This window comes from Pseudomassariella vexata (assembly GCF_002105095.1).
Source record: "Pseudomassariella vexata strain CBS 129021 chromosome Unknown BCR38scaffold_2, whole genome shotgun sequence".
NCBI classification, from domain to species: domain Eukaryota; kingdom Fungi; phylum Ascomycota; class Sordariomycetes; order Amphisphaeriales; family Pseudomassariaceae; genus Pseudomassariella; species Pseudomassariella vexata.
The window spans coordinates 2559756-2576700 of record NW_024467957.1 but is presented as its reverse complement, the minus strand read 5'-3'; the positions used below and the strand labels follow the sequence as shown (position 1 = coordinate 2576700).

Below are 16945 nucleotides of genomic sequence, written 5' to 3'. Positions count from 1 at the left end.
TAAACTGGTGCACTGAAAATGGGGCAACTGGTGAACGGGCTAAAATTTGCTTTGACTGACGGTGGTGCAAAGTGGCGATGAGAAAGTTGTCTGTCAGTTTGATGGAAGACAGCAGCTGTCCCGAATAAGGGTGATGACATGATAATCTCACAAAGAACCCGCCAGTCAAATTTCAAACATTTGATTAAAAATCTCCGAGAAGTCTTTGGATGCTTCCGTCAAGACTGAATGGTTTTGGCCATCGTGCTTGGACACCTTTGCGCAACATTCCACTTGAACGCGGCAGCAAACCACCCATTTGAGTGAAACAACAAAGAGAAACTGCCAAACTAATCAGAAAGAAGGAAAACATTTTCATGCAATTGAATGCTTCAATTAAGTGCAGGGTATAAACACGCCATTCCGTATTTGACTTCACTCCATCATGTAAACACACTGCCACTTGCCCCCCGAAAAGGGGCGACACTCAAATTATGAGCAGTTTCAAGATACCCTTTGATCCTGTGTAAGCCATCGGAAATTTTCTAGTATCTACCATATTCGTGTTTGGCTCGGCACACACGCGAATCATTGCGGCTTAGGTTGTGTAGACTGTCCATGAGCTTCATATGGACCTGTGTAGGGATGCATCTGCGCCAACTCGTAGTGCTGAACGGGCATCTGTTGGAACGAGCTACCCGTTTGTTGCGCCGACAGCGGGCTTGGCACCTGTTGAGGGTAAAACTGCTGCTGAGGGGCTGTGTATACTTGCTGAGACGGCGACGGAGACTGTGCCGAGTGTTGGGGAAAGCCTTGCGCTTGAGAAGTGCCCGGCGTCTGCTGGGAGTAGGGCTGAGACTGTGGTTGCATCTGAATCTTCTCGCCCCCGGCTGATGCAGCTGTGGCAGCGGGTGCGCCCTTATGTGCCGTGGTCGAGGCCACAGGCGTGTTGTGAAGCCCAGCTTTACGGTGACGGTGGACGCCAACACTATGGATAGCAAGGGAAACAATGAAGAGAACACTATATCAATCAGAACATACTTATGCAAAAGAGGCATTGGGTGGCGGCTATAGAACTCACAATTCGAGGCCTCCCAGGCCAGCAGCCCCAGCCAGACAAGCAGCATAAATCAGTTCAGCGTCGGTAAGGCTGTACGAATAGCAGTAGTCGTAGGCATCGCAAGATGTGTAACTGTCGAATACGGGTGCAATTTGGGAAGCAAGTAGCGCGAAGGAAATGAGCCAGAAAATGAGCAGAAAGATATCCAGTGCCATGACGGCCCAGTAATTGTAAAGGTTTGGCGAGCCGAACTCAGCAACAAGGTGATATATGCAACTGATGAGTGTTGCTACGGCCTGGCTATTATTAGGGATTCCCATCGGAGGCAGCGGCCGACCTGACTTACAGTGAACAGCATCAGAGCATCCCCTGAGAATACCAAGAAGGTGACGCCATAACCACACAGGCCTAGACAGACAACTGTGATGATCAACTGGAGGATTCGAACTGCAATGAAGCCCTTGGGATAGTGAGGGAAGTGTTCTCGACCCGCAGGTCGGTGAGTCGAATATTTCGAGTGGTTCTCCATCTTGCTGGTATTGCCGGTATGGATGTTCATCGAGGACTGAGCTCTCACTGCCTGTGTGAGTTGTTGGCCAACGGAACGAAACTAGTGAATCTGAAAAGAACGTAGCTGTGATAGGTGCTTGGTGGGAATTCGGGACGAGAGAGACAAACTTTGAAACTTGGACAGAGCGGCGGAAGCGATTTTGATATTGGGGACATCCCTAGGACTTCCTAGAGACTGCCGGTAGACGTACCCTGAGACTCAGCCGCTAGCTTGCCAAGGCCACTCACCATGCGTCAAAATGCAAGCCCGGAGTAATGGCTGAAGGGGCTTGCTAGGTCCCCTGTTGCTCACGATTTGTGAATACCGAGTTTGCCTTGCCGGCTCGTGCTGTTGCTGCACCAGCAGCTTTCAGCGAGTATTGACGCAGGCTGGATCCACTTAGGTCTTCACACCTTCCCAGAAAATATGGCTAATTCCTGATCACGAGACCTGGTTGCGAGACCTGGTTGTGCGGAAGTGAGGTCGACGAGGTCGATAACCATAGAGGGTTGTCTTTGAACTTCTGCTTCTCCCACTGCTATTCCGCAGGGAATACTAGAGAATGGCATGATTTTACACATGCTGTTGAATCTCCCATTCCCATCATCAATGCTACAACGCAGCAGCATTGCTGCCAAACCTTCATCTGCAACCTGGATCAGGCGCCGAGCTGGTTGTCGCCAAGGTGTGTGGCTCTCATAGATAATATTGGATGTCGTGAGCTGAAAGAGGATATATTGGCCTTTTCTGGTGAGAACCTGCCTGCAAGGCCTGGTCGATATTGGCTTGGACGACAGCATGTGTGGAGATGATCGGATGCGGCTGGAGTTTCGTGATAGGTAAACAAGTTGCTTACTCCCTGACAGCTGAAAAGAAATTAGTGGAGCTGTAGCACCGTACAAGTCGGGATGAAGCATTGACTGTGACAATAGCGGAATAGTGCCGCCGCGCTCGACGACAGTTGGTAAAACTCCAGCGGCGTAATGGAGCCTACTCCGTGGAAAGAGAAGACCATCCGACACCGAAGCATACGTACTCATCTTTGTTCCGCTGCTGCTGGGTAGCTGTTAGTAAGCATCTGCCCTGCAAAGCTCGTTCACTGATAGGCTGCCATGAGGCCGCTGTTGTATTTTAAAGGCATGTCCCATAGGTCGAACCCAAAGCCACACAGTAGACTTGGCAATTAAAATTGAAGTATTGAAATTTGTGGCTGATAATGCTACGAGTTATGCGTTGCAGTCGTCGCACAAAAGCCACCGTCGGCAAGTTGTGTGGTGGCGTATTTGTGGCTGCAGGCTGTGTGATTCTAGACCCAGAGGCTTTTGATGCGCTTCTCGTTGTCATTGACTTCAAAGGTTAACAGGAAAAATCCGAAAAGCAACATCTTCAATATCTTGAGAGTGAGCTGAGGTTGTCTTCAAGATGTTGTAAGACAGAAGGCGCCCCGCTGATTGACCAGTAGCACGGAATGCAACATTACATTCAATGGCGACGGGAACAAGCGCGTGGGCTGAAGGCAACGGCATGAATGATAATTTCAATACCCATTTCGGACACTCGTATTTGAGACACTCCATTTTCCGTACCCAATCCCCCGGTGCCCTTAACCATAGGATGTTACGTAGCCGATCCAGGCTTTACGGAAGTGTAATCACTCCCGTTGAACAACTTAACCAGTAGGTACGTATTTGGTGAGAACGATATTTAGAGCCGCAAGCCGCAACTACGGACATGGTGGCCTATGAAAAAGCTTGTCGGTGGTCACAGTTCGTCATAAGCAGAATTTCAACTCCGCCTCAAGTCAGAGCTGTAGATGTCCACTCCTGCCTATCCTACCTCTTTCCAGTCGTCAGTATTCTCTTATCAGCCGGTTGGCTTAGCGGCTGTGTCTTTTGATGGCTTGCGGGCGAGTTGTTATCAATGTTGCTGTCATCGTAACGGAGCCAATAATTCTGCTTCTCCCAGATCCCCTGGTATGAGAGGCCCGATAGGCTCCTTTCTTGACAAGCATTGCCAATACTGGAGAATATCATAGTTTTATTCGTAGAGTGCCCGCTTGGTGCATAATCTGGCATGTCGGAAGAGTAGCGAACGATCTTGCTCCATGAAAGGCATCTATCCAAAATTATCCACTCTATCCCAATCAGTCAGATGTCCCACAAGGCCACTTAGGAGGTTGGCCATGGATTCTCCAGTGGCAGCCACGACACCAGTCGGTCTTCTATTTTGACATATTTAGTTGAGAAACAGGTACCCTTCGGTATCTAATTAGCCACAAGTTTTCAAGTAACTGGCCCTCGCCAACTCCTCGTCCACCCACGAATACGAAGCGTGCTTTTTGCGGCAGGCCCTGGAACCTGAGGCTGAGGTCTTCAAAGCAACATATGACGCATCTCGCCCGACTTTTCGTGGTAGGAGAGGCGGCATACTTTGGTTGGATACCTTAGGGTCGGCCCAGGGAAGAAGCAATCTTGACTGCAAACGATGCCCCCGTTGCAGATAATGTGAGGAAAGCATGCCGGTAATAGGGTCCAACCCGTTCCGCTTCTCGGGTCCAGTCTTCAGAGATGCCACCAGGTGCTTCGGGTTGAACGATACATAGCGCATCTATCCAGAGATAGCTTATCCCTAACTTTTATTTGATCCAGGTTGCTCAAAATTGTTCTTCCGTCAACATTGGCCCGTCCATAACAGTAACTGAGGATGTGATACAGTCCAGATTCACCTGCCAAATCGCAAAGCTTCGGTGCAGCATACTCACCTCGGAACGGAGGGCGTCAGCGTCCAACATCAGTGACCCGGCTAGGTTATTTTTGAGGTACATTGTAGGACTCGTAGCCTCCATGTCTCTTGCATTGTGCCTGACATGCATGGCAACTCCTAACCCACGTTCTGGTTTATCGAACCACAGTTTGATGTCTGCCGATGTTTCTATTCGTTCGATGTTGTTCATGATTTCATCAGGTGGGACAAACACACAAGGGAGTTTGGCAAACCAGGGGATCTGGATGGTTCATCGGGTTCAGATATCTACAACTGTACTTCCAATCCATCAAGACATACGAGTGAGAGACGATGAAGTTCTAAATCAAGCAAGAGGTCGACTGGTCCTTGAAACTGATCAGAGAAGCTACAGTGTGGATGAGAGCTTGTCGAAGGATGACACAGATCTTGCAACCCCTCGCCGCCGAATTGTCAAGTAGAGAAAATGCGGCATAATAGCAGGCCTTAATACCGGGCCTATGGTATATACTCTGTACGGCTTGCTCGCATGTTGAGCAGCACCCGCTCAGCAATGAAGGAAATTCCGTCATCTGCTTTGGTATAAGAGTCCACATATCGAGCTAGATGACTTTTACTTCACACTATTAAAAAAAGTTATCTAATTTAGATCGCGATGAGGGAAGGAGGAGCATTGCCCAACTGATACCGTACTGGCAGCCTGATCTCCAGATATCATGAGTGGCCTGCAGCATAGCCCAGTGCCCCGGACCTACTTGGTGGCTGCAAAGGCTGCAAAGAACCATGGCCCCGCAATGGGATTTTCTGATGGCTGTTTTCGTACCCCTTGAATGGTCGCTTCGTCTGATTTGCTTCCAGATAAATATTGGACAAACAAGCATCATTAAGCCGATGAACTCTGGGAAATGCCGTTCATCTGACTGAGTGTGTAGGACAAAGAGTTGAATGAGACTTCCCGAGGTTGTCCCTTTGGCCGATTAGGTTGAGCTTGCGACAGCCAGCAGTCCGAGCGTCGCGCAAGTCGGCTCCATGCCACAAACACTGCTATGAAAACTTCATCGCAAACGCCAATTTGCTCCCAAACACAATCTTTAGGCAAGCTTGATGAGCAGCTCTCGTGCGACAAGCTCCTCATTCAACTGCAATGGGATACCGTTGGGCAATTCCAACACCCCGAATTTGGAGACACGACCTCCGTACTTGATCTGATCAACTTGGCGACAAGTTCTTTGTTCGTCAACCAGCAGCACGAAGAGCTTCGCCGCACCGTTGAAAGGTAAGCATTCAGCGCGCTATCTATCTTCAAAACCGTCTTACTACAATGATGAAAACTATTGGAGCTGTCTGATAATTCCATGGTGACACTAAAATATTACCATACGCAAACTTTCTGAATGACCCTAAAACAACTCAATTCTTTGTTTCAACCCATTTTGGTGGCCTTAACTGACTATCCTTGAAGAAGTGCACTGCAGGACCTTGTCGCAAGCTAGAACAACTATGCGAGACTATATCTCTTGCATCTGAATTCACTCTGGCCCAGTGAACGCATCGTACGACCGTGGTCGAAATGGATGTGGCCAACGGAGCTTCAGTAGCAGCGGCTGCACCGCCAGCACAAAATGGAGAGCGAGACGAGGCAGGGGGATACAAGCTGAAGTTCTGCACAGTATGTGCCAGTAACCAGAACCGGTACGTCAATAACTGCCTTAAGCTCCTGCACACAATCTAACAACGTAAGGTCTATGGAGGCCCACCTCCAGCTATCCAAAGCCAACTATCCCGTCATCTCCTTCGGGACTGGATCCCTTGTCCGCCTCCCAGGACCCAGCATCACCCAACCAAACGTATACCAATTCAACAAGACATCCTATGACAGCATGTTTAAGGAGTTGAGAGAGAAGGACGAAGACTTATATACACGGAACGGCTTACTCAACATGCTTAACCGAAATCGTGGAGTTAAGTGGGGCCCTGAGCGATGGCAAGACTGGCAAGTGGGTATCCCACGACTTGAGCACACTTCAGACCGTGGTTATGATGGTACAGAAGGTGGCGTGGCCGACGTCGTCTTTACCTGTGAAGAGCGATGCTGGGATGCTGTCGTTGATGATCTACACAACAGAGGGGCTCCACTGAACCGTCCAGTACACGTCATCAATGTTGATATAAAGGACAACCACGAAGAGGCATTGGTTGGTGGTCGCGGCATTCTAGATCTCGCAGATTCCCTGAACAAGGCCGCGAAAGAGGAGCGAGAGGCTGCGGGCTCTGCTGCGTTCGACATAGGCAGTGCGACGAGCCGAGCGTCCTTTGACGAGAGGGTTCCCGAGATTGTGGGCGAGTGGCAGGAGCGATGGCCTAATTTGCCAGCGACCTGGACACTGGCTTGGTTTTGAGCAGTTGCTCGGGTATGTTTTCAACGGGCGTTTTTCTGCCATCAGTACCACAAGTTAATGGATTTGATACCCACAATATGGCATGGCGTACTCGGAGGGAGGCTTGGTTACCGGCTACGCAGCTCTAAAGAAAACTTCAAAACTTAGAGTTACGGGCTCACAGCGAATTGTGCGTTACCAGAAAGGCCTTCTTTAATGATCAATGACACCAATTTGGTTCCGTCACCTGCGCTTTTTACAGGCATAGAACCTTGGTCCCCAGTGTGATGCGACGCAAGCCTCGGCGAGGCCATAGGCAGATTCGAGTATAGTGATCAACCACCATTGTTGGTCCCGGAGTTGTGTTGTTCAAGATCCATTCTGTGGTGGATCTTGCAGTGGTTCATGTCTGGTATTGCGCACCGCTGGTGGCTTCGCTTTCTGCAGCCTCTATGGCGTCCTCGGCATGTCAAGCCAAGTAAATGTATATTTAAGCAAAGGAGTTGAGACCTTGGAGCGGGCTAAGATAAGTGTTCTTGGGTCTATAATGGTAGTTGAAATCGAAGCCGAGGCCCAGCCGGCAGCTGGCACAGTTACCCCTGACGAGAAAAAGCACTCCGAACCCAAGATCGAAACGGCCTCAACTAGCAGCATCCGCAGCCCTCGCTCAAACAGAAGCGAAAAGGAAATATCGAACGATGGTGAGACACCCAGAATCATGGGCAGGCCGGAGTCATTTTTGCGGACGGTGCAGCGATATATCTGGGATCCGGACAAACCCAAATGCGAGAAAAAGTTCCTGCTGAAGCTCGACTTCTTCTTGTTGACCTACATATGTCTGGCCTATTTCTGCAAGAACCCGGATCCGGCCAACATCAACGACGCCTATATCCGCTATGAAGGAGTCGTTGGGGATGTACGGCAACGAGCTGTCGTATTGCGGAAACTTCTTCACGGCCGGCTATATCATCAGCCAATTGTCGGATGTTATACTCGTCTCCATGCTGCGGCCGATTTATCTGATACCCATGCTTGAGGTGCTGTTGTTCATTTCCACCTTCACTTCAGCTACCGTCAAGACGGTTCCGTAACTGTATGCGATGCGCTTCCTGGTTGACCTATGTGAAGTAAGATACTCGACCTAAGCATCTGAACAAATGGCTACGTTTTTCTAACACCTCGCAAGGCGCATTCTTCCTCTGTATCACCTGTCTCATCGGTGTAGTTGGTACACCAGGAGCGAGCGAGCCAAACCCATAACACTCTTCTATTCCACAGCAACCCTATCACACGTGTTCTCAGGCTACCTCCAAGCCGGGGCCTACTCCGGTCTTGACGGAAACTTAGGCCATGCCGTATGGCAATAGCTCTTTATCGTCTGCGGTGTCATCTCCCTACCTCCCTCCCCGTCGGCGTAATCGGCTACTCCTTCAACCCGGACTTCCCTAGGAACATGCGCGTCTTCTATCTCACCATAATAGACGTAGCTTTCGCCCAGTAGTGGCTCTCCAACGACGTATAAACGCGTCTGAGCGCCTCGGCATGGCCGACTGCCCTGTGGGCCACATGTTGATCTGGTAGATTGTATGCCCCTCTGCTTCGAGGTCCTGCGCGAAGAAGTTCTGTTGGGACGGGAAACTCTAGACTGGACGAAGTATCCAAAGCAGAGAACCCACAACTGCCACTGCATCACGATCCTCAGGATCTTCCCGCGGTCTCGTGGGTGTCGTGACCCATGTTCTAGCCAGCATGCTTTCCGACTCTCCGCTGCTCAAGGGGAAGCGGTAGCAGGCTATCGCCGTCATCCAGGGCGGAACGATCCTCAGCTACATTAAATTGTCGATCTGGAACGTGCCCATCGGGCTCAAGTAATTCATATCTCGTCTATGTTGGCTGGTATGCCGGAGAGTTTTCTACTCGTAGTTCCCAAGCCTGATGCCGCATGACCACGAGATGCGCGGCTTCATGAGATCGTTTTCAGATTTTTCCTTGTGTTAATCAGATCTGTTTTCCGGATGCGTTTTGGAGGACGACAGAGGCGCCTGGGCTTAGGCCAGGATTTATGGCTGCTTTGGGTTTTTAGGTTGTGTATTAAACGCGTTGCTAATGTGGTATCTGGAGACTAGGGATGAGAAGCGTGAGCTGGAAGGTCGGGAAGGGGGCCAGGATGTATCCACGAATCCGGCTCATGAAAGGAGTGGTATTTGTTGAGTTACTGTTTTGAAGGTCAATTGTTCATTAATCATTAGAAAACAGGTTCCTTCGGGCTTCCATACTTGGTAGGTACGGGATACCAATTGGTTCAGTCGATTGTGGAGTGGCCATGCGCTCAGCTGTCGAAGCTATAGCAAACCTCTTCTGGTCACGGTAGAACTACATCAATGAGTTGCAAACGCTGCGAGAGTCCAGTCATAGATACTCGTTCAGATCCAATCCAGGCTTGGGCCGATTTGACGATTTGCCTCGCGATAGCAAGACGTTCATCAACAAAATTTCACTACTAGAAGTGCTCGGTCGCATGACAAGCCGAGTCAGGGACCCTGCACTCTGGAGCTATGTCGCGGCTCCGAAGTGGTGATCAATGGCCTGTGCCATGACCTTCCGCGTGGGTTCCCGAAGTCGTACACTGCCCACTGCGGGCCATCCATCGGATTTGGTCCCCCTGCCTCGAACGCGCGTAACATTGAAGATATTTCTTGTCCACGATCTATTTGCCTCCCTAGGTTACCAGAAAATGACTCAGTTAGACTAATTTCCCAGAAGGAGCGCACTGCCACGGAATGCTAACTGAGTTCCGGACATGGTAAGATGAACAGCAGGCGATATGAGATGAGCTATGACCAAGGGTTGTGCGGTGAGGCAAGAGGCGACGTGCGAAATTTAGTTGTTTTGTTTGGGACGTTATGCATACAACCGAAATAGAGGTGTAAATATAATGCATATTTATCTACACATACGTGGAACATCACAAGAAAGTCTATTTGAGCCGCATGATAAGACTGGCGACTATCATTACTCTGGATCCCTGTATGAACGTCCTGAATATGCCCGACGTTGTCCAGAAACGAAGTCAGTATGCCATGCGATTTCCAAATGTGTGAGGCTCGAGTCAAACACTCGAAACACAAGCTTCGGGATCTACAGAGGATGGGGACGAAAAGACTGGATTGGTGTTGCGCGAGTGGTTGCTTAATGAACCCAGGCAACACCCAGACAATATAAAACAAGCTTACTTCCATCAGTTAGAAGGTCTTCAATATCAACCAAGGCAAACCAAATATGCCAGTCATCTCCGAACGCCAAACCTTGGTATCCGGCAGATGAATGTAGACTTGCATCCAGTGCTGAAGTGGATAAGAGCCCTGATGCCCAGGTCTCCATTATCTGCGGGTCATGTTGCTGTGGATCCGGGGCCTAGAATTTTGCATCTCTTGGCATTTGCATTCCAGACTTTGGCTTCAACATTTGCCCAGTTTTGCCTTGGGCTTATTAGACTTGAAGTTGTTCTCTTTGCTAACCTTGAACTTGACTGCCAAGAGCTCACTGGTCTCTCAATATTTCTTGGCATAAAGACGGCAAAATTTGGACATGCAACCGTCAGGGCCCAATGTTACATGGAATAATTACGTGTAGTTGGACTTTATGCAGTCACACGCATCTTATTGGCCAGAGTAACTAATCCCAGAATAGGACGGATGCAAGGAGGGTTGGATCTGACAGGGGTGCACTGAGCTTTTCCCTTGAGTCGATAGATTTTCTTGGTATTTATCCGTCTGGTTACTGTTAGGTGTCAGAAGTCATTGTGCCAAGTCCACAAGGCTTTCATTGAGACCGTCATGTTGTTTTGGTTGATAGGCTAGGACTTCTGTGGATGCAATTGGTGCAGACTTGTCACGCACGAAATGCAGTAACGCGCGACGAAAGGGAGCCGCCTTCAGCCCAAAAGTGTGTCTCGTAGGTTCACCGCAAGCCAATTAATCCAGCTAATCCAACGGTGACGCCTTTTCAGGGGACTAGACGCCCTCGGGCTTGATCAGGATGTAGTGTGACTGGAAAGGGGGCCCCTTGGACGACAGTAATAGATTTCGCTGAGCTCATAGTCGAGGAAGCAACCGACGAAATCTGCTCTCTCTGCGCAATGGACAGAAAATTGAAAGACAGCTCTGATCTCGATTGTGTTGTTGGTATGTAGATAGTTGTGTACCTGCTTCATGCAGCCGTAAGCCGGCGATCCCCTGTTGAGCACTACTTTTAAGTCGTCTCATTTTAGCGGCACCTCATTGAAGTATGGCAGGGACTTTAGTGTACGAATAGTACACAAATTTACCCTGTTGTGAGGGGTCTTTGGGTTCCTTAATGTTGATAAAGTTAACACACGACATCTGACTTCAAAATCGCGGTTCTGGGTTTCTAGACAATTTTGGTGTCACACTGTCGGCCACTCTTTCGCGCTTGCAGCAATAATAGGAAGGCTCCATCCAAGTCGATTCAGGAACCAGGGACCCACCCCCTTTCCCTAATCTCCTCCCAATTGGCTGCGGCCCCCCTCTCGAGCCTGCCACCCCGGCCGTCCGACTTCCCGTTTCATGCTTCCCAGCCTTTGATGCATTCCGATAGTCTCGCAACTCACTCACGCAAGCGAGAATCTCCTCCACACCCACACTCGTGCGGATTCTGAAGCTTGAGCATTTGCGATCAGTTTTTGACATCTTTACGTTTGTGCATCACCAGATACCTTCTATCCGAATCCAGTCCACGGTCACTAGCACCGCACGCTGTCCATACTCTCGCTTTCTGGAACATCTATTGCGGAGGACCCAGACATTTGGAGACTGTTACGACCTGATCTCGAACTGGAACACCAAGGAGGTGGAAGAACACGCGCTGCAGGCACCCGACTGGCATTCTATTTTCCGGCATGACACGACATTGACCACAACGGCAACCCACGTCTATCTCGACCCATATACAACTCGATTGATCGCCAAGTCACAGTAATTCTTTTCAACCCGACTGTGGCAGTTAACACCGGGCCTTGCCGAGGGTGCATGCGTTTGCTTTTTTTTGCCGAGTGTTTGGATTGTGCCGAAGTGGACGGGGCTGGATTGCATTGAAGTGCCACCACCTCGACAATTCCCTTGAACCCACGGCTAACTTGACACTCATCCCTCGTGACACCCGCTCCTGTGCTGGTCTGAGCAGAACAACCTTACAGCTACATCAGCTACCGCATTGTTAATTATCATGAATACTCGAAATGCGCCGCTGTCACCTGTCTCCGTAGGCGGTAACGAATGGTCCAGCATCCCCAAATACCAGAACCCTGCCAACGGCGATCCCTACAATCAGAACAACCGTGGTCTCATATCGCCTCCCGATTCCGGAGGACCCAACGGCAACATGAACGGCTTTTCGGCCGGCCCTAGGAGCGTCGGCGGGCCGTCTCCGCCGCCCTCGGTTGCTCGATCGAGCACTGGCACCAACGGTGTGAGCATGTATGCGAGAAGAGATAGCAGTCGGAGTATGCGGGACGAGGCCAACGAGGGTGTTCTTGGAATACACTATGTCGCACTCAAGAGATATTTGCAGCAAACGTCGAAAGACGGAAGAGCCAACCCACCCCCAAACCGAGCACGCGACAAGCTATTGCGCCTTTCTGCAGTACAATTTCTTGAGCTGTCCACAGATGTTTACGACGAATTACTCAGGCGCCAAAGTTTGAACAGACGCGCGGGACCGCCCCCTCCCGACTTTCTCCAGCCCGAAGACACTTTCCATCCGAAGCGCAATCAGGCACGTCAAAAACTGTCAACACTTGGGCCTCCGAGGTTCAGAGACCTAGCCACAGATGTATTCTGCGAACTGGAAAGGCGCTTCCCAGGGTTTGCATTGGGTGAGATTCCACGCATGAGCAGCTCTGCCGTTTCTTCACGGGGCCCTCCGAGCCGTACCGGTACACCGGTTGATAGCATGAATGGAATGCCGCCTAGAGGGCCAAGTCGTATGCGAAGACCGTCTGATGCAAGCTCTACACGCTCGGGAGCACCAAGAATGAACAACGATTACCCAGCACCGTCGTCGCCTAGAATGCCCAGCAGCGGCTTTGACCGCCCTCAACAGAAGCAGATGCAGAGCAACACCATCGTGCCCAACAAGAGTACCATGGTTGAAGAGGACGATGATGTGGTAGGAGACAATGACGAGGATACCGATGCGTTCGGCCTCGAACGTGTCACGGACCGGGAAAGCAAGAGGAGTGCAGGGACTGTCACATCAGAAGTTCGTAGTCAAACGACCATCAAAACGAATAAAAACGCTGGGCTAACTCCTTTACAGGCTGATAAGAGACTTCTCGAGGATTCCCAGGCCCATGCGCGAGATTTACAATCAAAATTGGACAGCCTGGAAGACGCTTTGAAGAGGAAGGACGACGAATTAACCCACGTACTAGACGACGAACGATCCCGTGCCTCGGCCGATAACATGGAGAAGAAGCAATGGACAGATTTGAAGTCAGACCTAGAAGCTCAACTAGCCGAAGCGAGAAACTTCAACGATACATTACGTAGCGAACTCGACCGCATGCGTGAGGATCATGATGCGGAATCGAGGAGACTCCGGGAACAAATTGATGAGGCCCAGCAAAACAATCAACAAAACAGCAGAAGTATGAGTGGTGCTGGGGAGGACAGCAAGCTGCAACAAGAAAACCAAGAACTCCGAATGGCACTCGAGGAACAGCGGCAGGTGACGGAGGAAGTTCGTCGTGAGGCACAACAGTTCCTGCAGGAAATGAAGATGCTTTCTCAACAACATACTCCATCCTGGGACAAACAGGCCGAGCTGGAGAAGACGGTTGAACAGCTGGAGCAGGAAGTCCGAGACTGGCGCAATCGTTATGCTCGCGCGAAGACGCAATTGCGCAGTATGCGAGCTTCTTCGACGGGGTTGACAATCGACCAGGATGCAGGCAAATACGTGCGGGACAGGGGTTTCATGGAGGGCAACGGTCTGGTCAAAGACGTGCATGTTACCAAATTTCAGATCGCTATCGACGAGTTGCTACAGAGGGCCCGAACTGATGATCCAGAAAAGGTTATCGACTCTATGAAGGCCGTTGTCGTGAGCATCAGGCGCATTACTAAGGATATCGACGAATCTGCCCCGAACGACGACCAGACTATCCAGCAACGAAAGGTGCTGAAGGCTCGCGTATCAGCCACCGCCAACAACATGATCACGGCCGCCAAGAACTTTGCATCTGCCGCGGGGATTTCGCCAGTGTCCCTTCTCGACGCAGCGGTCTCGCATCTTGTGGCTGCGCTTGTGGAGTTCCTCCGCACCGTCAAGATTCGAGCCACTCCTGCTGGAGAGCTGGAGGATGACGATGACGGCACCGTCACACCTGTCGAATCCACCGGGTTCTTCTCCAACCGATCAACGCAACAAGAATCGTCGTTCGCGAGAAACTATGCGCAGGATAACCCCCAGCCACTCATGCCTCAACCACTTATGCCTCAACCGCTTGTGGCCCCTCCCCGATTCCAAGGTCTAGGTGGTGATCGCAACAGTGGGCAATCTTCGGCCTACAGTCCCATTAATTCCCCGCGTGAATCTCTGGAGCAATACAACAACGGCCAGGGAGAGATGAATTTCATGAGCAACAAGAACTTGCCTTCAGCTCCCAATCCTTCCAACGGTTACAGGATGCGCAATGATCGAGCCGAGGATCTCAAAATTTACCTCGAAGGCCAGACAGATTACTTACGTGATGCGATCAACGGCTTGGTCGCATCTATCCGTGGTGACGCGCCAATCGCTGAGATCAACGACGAAATCAACTCCATTGCCGACGTAGTGGGCAAGGTGGTGTCCGAGACCGAAGCAAGTGGTCATGGCGACGACGCAGTGGACCGCCTGTCCGATTGCCGTCAGCGTCTGCTTGAGGCTGGTGAACATGGCCAAGACCTGGCCTCCCGCGGCTTGGACACGGGCGATCGAGAATGGCGCATGTGGACGCAAACGCTGCCACCCATTGCCTTTGAGTTGGCACGGGAGACTAAAGAGCTTGTACAGAAGATCGACCGCATTGCCATGTCTGGCGGCGCAGATGACTTCTCATGAAAGCAGAGTCACAAGATGTGATGCCACCGTCTTCCATAATATCTTTTAACGACGCTTACGGCCTAATCTCGGGAACTCGATTGCGCGGCAACTTGGTCCAAATCTTGATACCCCGTCACGACTAAGCATTTTGCTGTCGGCGCTCTTCTGTTTGGGTCATAGCGATGATTGTCGATCAATTATGCTTATTTATTCTTTCTAGTTAATTCATGCCCTTGTCCTCGTACATACGTCAACCCACCTCTTGTGGATCAGGGTGCTGTAGGATGGACACGCGCTCGGCTTCAGAAGTGGTTTGGCCTCGAGGTTTTTTTTTTCTTTCGCTACCACTTGACTTACATAATTGGTATGTCTTGTAACGCTGGATGCATCTTATTGAAGGGCGGCCAGGTGTTTAGCAGGCTTGCCACTTCCACTTTCCCTGTTATGTAGATGAATCATTGGCTGATTTGGCCATTGGGGAGAAACATGGACAGAACCCGGACCCCGGATAGAGATGACGGGGAGATGAAACCGGGAATTGGTGACGAGAATGACGCAGCATGCATGGCATGGATGTCATTAACATCAGCGCACTCCGTACATTCATCTGCCTAGCAAGACATGTCTGTGTCAATAATGAATTGCGAGAACCATTTCGTCAATAGCACTGGAACTGCTTCTGTAACTTGTGGAGTATGCGATGATTTCTGGGACGACGATTTATGTTGAGTTAATACGGTGGACAGGTGCATCTGTCTAGCCTACCTTGCTTCTCACATGGCATAACTATGACACGACTTTCACGTTGCAGCAGAAACCTGGGCAGCTCATGGCAGCTAGACATGGAAAGCCTGCCTGACACGGAGAAACAGAGGGTACCAAATAATATGTCTGATCTTTACTACTATCTATAATCTAGATATCTACCTTATCTACGCACGCCTCAGCTTCGCAGCCTCTCCTGGATGGTTTTGCGTACCGAGAGCAATGTCAATATCCCAAGCCAGATCGTGATAGCTGTCACTTACGTATGTTAACAATCGCGACTTCTTCAACAATATTCTCGGGTCCACGTTGGTGGGCCACCATGTCAATTGGCTGAGTGGTATCAAGGCCCTGGGGGTGTCTATGTGGAAAACATGGTGAGTGATGAAAAGACAGATGAGAACATATAAGCAGGTTCAATTGCAGAGGAGGATTCCGCTAATTGACTGTGTCGTGAGCAGCTGAGTGATGGCCCTAAGCTCTGGTTTTTGGCGAAGTTGCAGGTGCATGTTGTAGATGTAGGTGTTCCTTCAAGAAGTCCCTTCTCTTCGGGCGAATGCCAATTGGAACTTCGGATGTCTCTCGTTACAGAGAAAAGACGGAGACTCGAAGTTCGCGCCTCAAGTTTGAGCTGACCGTCCGGTGAAAAGTGTGTCTGAGATGTCGCCCGATATTGAACGAAAAGATATATCAACTAATGCAGGAGGGATAAGGCTGAAAGCCTGTTGGCTGATGCTGACCTTGATGTTACTCTCACTGGCCATCTTGGTGGTCAGGTGATCGAAGAAGGTGATTCACGTGAAAAGATGTGGTGATCCGATACACGGAGTTGCTACTCACGGTATCATACGAAGTGATCCGCAAAGGAAGGTTTCCAGTCCTGACGGATGAATAAGATGCCAGGATCATAGACTTAGGGAGGTCGGTCAGGGGTGTACGACGGGCGGTCGTTCCCACAGAGAAGCATATGTCAGACCTCGTTGACATCATGCTTGCGTATCTGTCACTTATCTGATTTTTGGTCATCATACTCGTTCCGTGGACTCTTGCTACCTCCGTCCTTCTATCAGGTCAAACATTGGTGCTGAGATGATTTTGGCGCCAACGGTCTCCCCGTCTGAGTGCCAGCGGCGAATTAGGAACGACGCTCATGGCCTCATGACTAACAACACGTTACTCATTCAGTTAGTATCTTTCCCTGCAGATAACACATAATTTGGAAGTCCTCCAGTGTTTGATAAGTCGCAAGACCTGGCCTTTGGTTCCAGCGGCACTCCCTTCATCTTGTATAGTCGCGGCAGTTTACAAATCGGGAAGTTGAAAATGGCGGCAAAGGGATGGACTCGTTTCAAAATGAGAGGGACA

General features: G+C 50.3%; 6 protein-coding genes across 6 annotated transcripts; 3 read left to right on the top strand and 3 right to left on the bottom strand.

Annotated features, from left to right (window-relative positions):
* Positions 1-660: 660 nt before the first annotated feature.
* On the bottom strand, positions 661-1568 carry BCR38DRAFT_319823 (uncharacterized protein; the record flags this gene model as incomplete). The annotated part of the gene is made up of 3 exons (XM_040854756.1): positions 661-1000; positions 1061-1335; positions 1386-1568. Coding segments are annotated over 3 exons (798 nt in total), but the record flags the coding sequence as incomplete, so codon positions are not given.
* Positions 1569-1677: 109 nt separating this feature from the next.
* Positions 1678-2762, bottom strand: BCR38DRAFT_102128 (uncharacterized protein). Its single transcript, XM_040853304.1, has one exon. It carries the CDS (start codon positions 2627-2629, stop codon positions 1997-1999), a length of 633 nt encoding a protein of 210 aa, XP_040720154.1. The 5' UTR covers positions 2630-2762; the 3' UTR covers positions 1678-1996.
* A 992-nt stretch (positions 2763-3754) lies between these two features.
* BCR38DRAFT_503464 (uncharacterized protein) lies at positions 3755-4542 on the bottom strand (the record flags this gene model as incomplete). The annotated part of the gene is made up of 2 exons (XM_040864877.1): positions 3755-4196; positions 4351-4542. The coding sequence occupies 2 exons, from the start codon at positions 4540-4542 to the stop codon at positions 3858-3860; spliced, it is 531 nt and encodes a 176-aa protein (XP_040720153.1). The 3' UTR covers positions 3755-3857.
* Positions 4543-5901: 1359 nt separating this feature from the next.
* On the top strand, positions 5902-6730 carry BCR38DRAFT_481348 (protein SSU72; the record flags this gene model as incomplete). Its single annotated transcript, XM_040863367.1, has 2 exons — positions 5902-6023; positions 6073-6730. 2 exons carry the CDS (start codon positions 5902-5904, stop codon positions 6728-6730), a joined length of 780 nt encoding a protein of 259 aa, XP_040720152.1.
* A 223-nt stretch (positions 6731-6953) lies between these two features.
* Positions 6954-7917, top strand: BCR38DRAFT_102082 (uncharacterized protein). Its single transcript, XM_040853303.1, has 2 exons — positions 6954-7836; positions 7896-7917. Exon 1 carries the CDS (start codon positions 7176-7178, stop codon positions 7743-7745), a length of 570 nt encoding a protein of 189 aa, XP_040720151.1. The 5' UTR covers positions 6954-7175; the 3' UTR covers positions 7746-7836; positions 7896-7917.
* Positions 7918-11953: 4036 nt separating this feature from the next.
* On the top strand, positions 11954-14833 carry BCR38DRAFT_481346 (uncharacterized protein; the record flags this gene model as incomplete). Its single annotated transcript, XM_040863366.1, has 2 exons — positions 11954-12988; positions 13046-14833. The coding sequence occupies 2 exons, from the start codon at positions 11954-11956 to the stop codon at positions 14831-14833; spliced, it is 2823 nt and encodes a 940-aa protein (XP_040720150.1).
* Between the last annotated feature and the right edge of the window lie 2112 nt (positions 14834-16945).

Excerpts from the sequence above, each read along its gene's own strand:
- BCR38DRAFT_102082 (XM_040853303.1), top strand. The coding sequence starts at position 7,176 with ATGTCAAGCCAAGTAAATGTATATTTAAGCAAAGGAGTTGAGACCTTG.
- BCR38DRAFT_102128 (XM_040853304.1), bottom strand. The coding sequence starts at position 2,629 with ATGAGTACGTATGCTTCGGTGTCGGATGGTCTTCTCTTTCCACGGAGT.